This window comes from Salmo salar, chromosome ssa06 (genome assembly GCF_905237065.1).
Source record: "Salmo salar chromosome ssa06, Ssal_v3.1, whole genome shotgun sequence".
Taxonomy (NCBI): Eukaryota; Metazoa; Chordata; class Actinopteri; order Salmoniformes; family Salmonidae; genus Salmo; species Salmo salar.
This window is the reverse complement of record NC_059447.1, coordinates 57433657-57437954: the sequence shown is the minus strand read 5'-3', so window position 1 is coordinate 57437954 and position 4298 is coordinate 57433657. Positions and strand designations below refer to the sequence as shown.

Here is a 4298-nt window from a genome sequence, read left to right as displayed (position 1 = left end):
GTCCATAAAGTCTATACACACCATCATATACATATTTATATTCCGGATGCTCATCCTCATCTTTCTTAATTACTTTATTTAAATGTTTTGTATTTGTGTGTATTGTTAGGTAGCCTATTACTGCACTGTTGGAGCTAGAAACACAATAATTTTGCTGTACCTGCGATAACATCTTCTAAATATGTGTACACGACCAATTTGACCGATTTGATTTGATTTTGATTTGACATTGGCATTCATTATACACCCTACAACACCTGTATTTTCATTTTCTAAAGAACAGAGCACAACCAGTATCGTATAGGCCTAGTCTAAGTATAGACTATAATAATATCACCAACAACATATCCAAGTACTATATAACCATCACAAAGCGTGGCTTTCAGCGGACCGCCTGAGTGGAGCTATCCAAGGTGCTGATTGACACTTTTCTGGCGTTGCACTGCATCTCAATCAATGTTATGTGGCGGAATGCATTTGTAAATGTAAGATTTATGTTTTATTATGTTATTAGTTAGGCCTATTTAAGATACCATAACAATATTTGCATGTCAAAATAGTTTAATATGCAAATGATAGCCCTTTTCTGGCTATGATAATACTAAACCCATGGGCATTATGACCCAGTGTATGAAACCACTTGCTCAGCCTTGAGAGACAGATAGAGGAGGACCAGTGTGATATCTGTAGGGTTCTGCCAGCTCGAGCGTTCTCTATAAAACCAAGTGTGAAGCCTCGCCCGCGCCCAACTTCTGAAGTGCCGCAGATCCAGCACAGTGCCTAGGAGAGCGGATTAACAGACTCAAAGAACAACAATAAAGAAAGCAAACTTCTACAGATCATTATCATTCTTTAAATGTTTTTTTTTATCAATACTGTGATAGGCCTACATAATTAATAAATGCACGTTTAATTGGCAAATTAACGACAATCAATAATGGATAGAATGGGAAGGTTCTCATATCTACATTCCATTGAAAAGCTGAATGTATAACAAACAAAAAAGTACATTAATGGGAAGTCAAGGCAAAGGATATTTCAAGAAGAAGGGTTCACATTTTTTTCGTGTGATTTCTGGATAATCAATGTGCGTCTGATGGACACGGAAGGGGATGGAGCTGCGCATAACCTGGAAAATATGACAATAAATGCGACGTTTACGTTGGATAAGCAGTCCCAGTGCTCCCTTTTTGAAGGGTTTTCCCTCAAAGCTCAATGACATCTGTCAAAAGAGTGTCGAAGGATGGAGCGCGCCAGTCAGTTGAAGCCAACTTCTTTTATTTATGGAGAGTTCTGGAATATGTCAACCAATGATACCAATGTAAATGTTACGACTGAAGGAGAGGAGGAGGATAGTTTGGCTTTCCAAGCCGGTTTAGCATTTACATTATCTCTGATAACCTTTGCAACAACATTATCAAATGCATTCGTTATTGCTACTATTTATCAATCCAGAAAACTGCATACGCCTGCAAACTTTCTGATAGCATCACTCGCCCTGACAGACCTTCTAGTGTCCGTATTGGTGATGCCAATCAGCGCACTATACACGGTGAGTCAAACATGGACTTTGGGACAAGTTATGTGTGACATATGGTTGTCTTCAGACATTACGTGTTGCACCGCATCCATTCTTCACCTGTGCGTAATTGCACTGGACCGTTACTGGGCAATAACAGACGCGGTTGAGTACACCAAGAAGCGCACACCAGCGCGCGCAGCGGGGATGATCGCCACTGCCTGGGTGATTGCCATCTCCATCTCACTGCCGCCCTTCTTCTGGCGTCAGGTGAAAACGGACGAGGTTACCACTTGCAACGTGAACACTGATCACATTTTCTACACTATTTATTCCACTTTTGGAGCCTTCTATATTCCCACTTTGTTACTCATAGCCCTTTACGGTAGGATCTACGTGGAAGCCCGAAAGAGAATCTTGAAACAGTCGTCTAATAAACCGGGGAAAAGACTCACTTCTGCCCATTTGATAACAAACTCGCCGGGTACACATTCTGTGGCATCCACCACCTCTCTAAATTACGGGACGAACGAAGCCTCTTCTTGCGACGCTAATAGCTCAACTGCCAATGTGAACCATGTGAAAGTCATTGTATCCGACGCGCTCCTGGAGAAGAAGAGGATCTCCGCTGCCAGGGAAAGAAAGGCGACAAAAACTTTAGGGATCATTCTCGGAGCTTACATCATATGCTGGCTACCGTTTTTCATTTACACTTTAGTGGTTTCAGTCTGTGCGTCATGTTTCTATCCAGAATTATTTGACATATTCACTTGGTTGGGTTATCTTAACTCTTTAATAAACCCCATCATTTACACCATGTCCAATGAGGATTTCAAAAAGGCTTTCCACAAACTAATACGCTTTAGATGTTGCAGGTCCTGAAAATAAGCTACCAACCAGACAAAGGGTGCCAAACCCATTTAATTTTACTCAGCTACGTCAGCAGCACCACAAACTGCAGCTCTCCAATAATTACTGCATGTTAGCTAACTCAGTCATAATCAACCTGAAAACATGTGCAGTATTGTATCTTGCATCTTTTCAAAAAGCCCAGGAACATGATATTATACTTCATAAGCCTATCTACATGGCCTGCAGCCAAGTTTGGAAACTTGCTTATTTTGCAAAGCAAAAATGTATTAATTCATCACTGCCATCATTGAACGATCTATTCAGAAATAGGCTATATACAGTCTGCTACCTTCCTTATGATTGGCAATCAGTCATGAGATTACCACCCACCCAGACTATACCATTCATATTCCAACCTAAACTAACAATAACTTTTTTGCCTTATTGGTATCATGGTTCATTTGTGTTGGATATCAATAGCTTTTTGACTTGGCAAAACAGAGGCTTGATATAACGTTTAATATTTAAACATTCATGGAATGCCTGCTGTATGACAGATTTAGAATGCTTCCCAAATGGTATCCTGTTCCCTACATTGTGCACTACTTTTGGTCAAAAGTAGCACACACTGTAGGGAACAGGGTACCATTCGGGACATATACTTATTGTAGGCTAACTCATGTGGGAATGATAAGTACAAATAGGTTCTGAGCCCTCTGGGAAGGCCCCTCCCCCTTAGGAAAATAATAGTCAGTCACGTCACAAATCTTGGTGCCAACAGAGACCTTTTCCGTTCCATTTCTTGTATGTTTACTATTGTTCCAACTCTTTAATGAGATTAGCATGGATTTTATGATTAAACACCATCACTCATTTCATCTCATGGTCAATGTAAAAATAATCATTTGGCTATTATTTTATTGTGAATACGGTTGTTTACTTCCAACTGGACTAAAAGCTGACCTCTTGTTTTATCAAACAAGCCTCAATCAATGTATCTATATCTGTATGCATTGTAACATGTAAGTGTATTTGTTTTTATTTGTGTAGTTTTTGTTATATTTTGCTATGGAGCTGCTTAAATTACCTGTGAGTTCACTCTGCTGCAACCTTCTGGGTATTACAAAATACTGCTGTTGGTAGAATTATACCAATCAAAGTCAAATTTGACAGACAAGAATACAGACACCTAACACATTTCTTCACCTACAGTACTATTTTTCATATTGATAATGTTTCGACGATGTCTCAGCATTCCCTTTACATTCCAGGCTGCATGTGTTAAGTGCTAGATAAAATTTACAGAAATAATAAGCTGTTGAAAATCCATTGAGATTTGATTGTTAAACATCACATTTTGAGAAATACAACCACAGTAAACTACAGAGATACAACAGCTAAGTACTCATAAGTACTCATGCAACAGCTTAAGTACTCATGCAATGGAGGTTCTATTTGATCCAAGTTAGCTAATGCTGTACAATAAAGCTTCTCTGCTCATAAGCAATGCGCTGTAATTGCATTGACTCTGCGAGTAGAGGTCCATCCCAGTGGAGTACAAATCACTTCTGCTATTGTGAAATACAAGAAATAAAACGTTCAATGGAATCTAAGGGTATGGCCATTTTCCTTGGAAAAAACAAGATGGTAATGATGATTTTGCACTTCAAACGTCAGATGGAAATGCAACTAAAAAGCCCAAAGTATTAGATAACATAGCAGGTTATAATTCAGAACAGACTGTGGTAAAAATGATGATGCTGGTCAACTGCTATATTCCAGCCAAAAGCTTGTAGAGGTGTGATATTGTTAAATCATGATGTCGAAATAGTAATAACATTTGTTTGCTGTATCAGTTTCTCATAATCTTTTGAATGCTGTAACAAAACAGATAACAAACGTAAAGGGCTAATAGAGTGTGTTATGG

General features: G+C 39.0%; 1 protein-coding gene across 1 annotated transcript; it reads left to right on the top strand.

Annotated features, from left to right (window-relative positions):
- Positions 1 to 696: 696 nt before the first annotated feature.
- Positions 697 to 3915, top strand: LOC106607695 (5-hydroxytryptamine receptor 1B-like). The gene has a single exon (XM_014204930.2). It carries the CDS (start codon positions 1244 to 1246, stop codon positions 2399 to 2401), a length of 1158 nt encoding a protein of 385 aa, XP_014060405.1. The 5' UTR covers positions 697 to 1243; the 3' UTR covers positions 2402 to 3915.
- Positions 3916 to 4298: the final 383 nt, after the last annotated feature.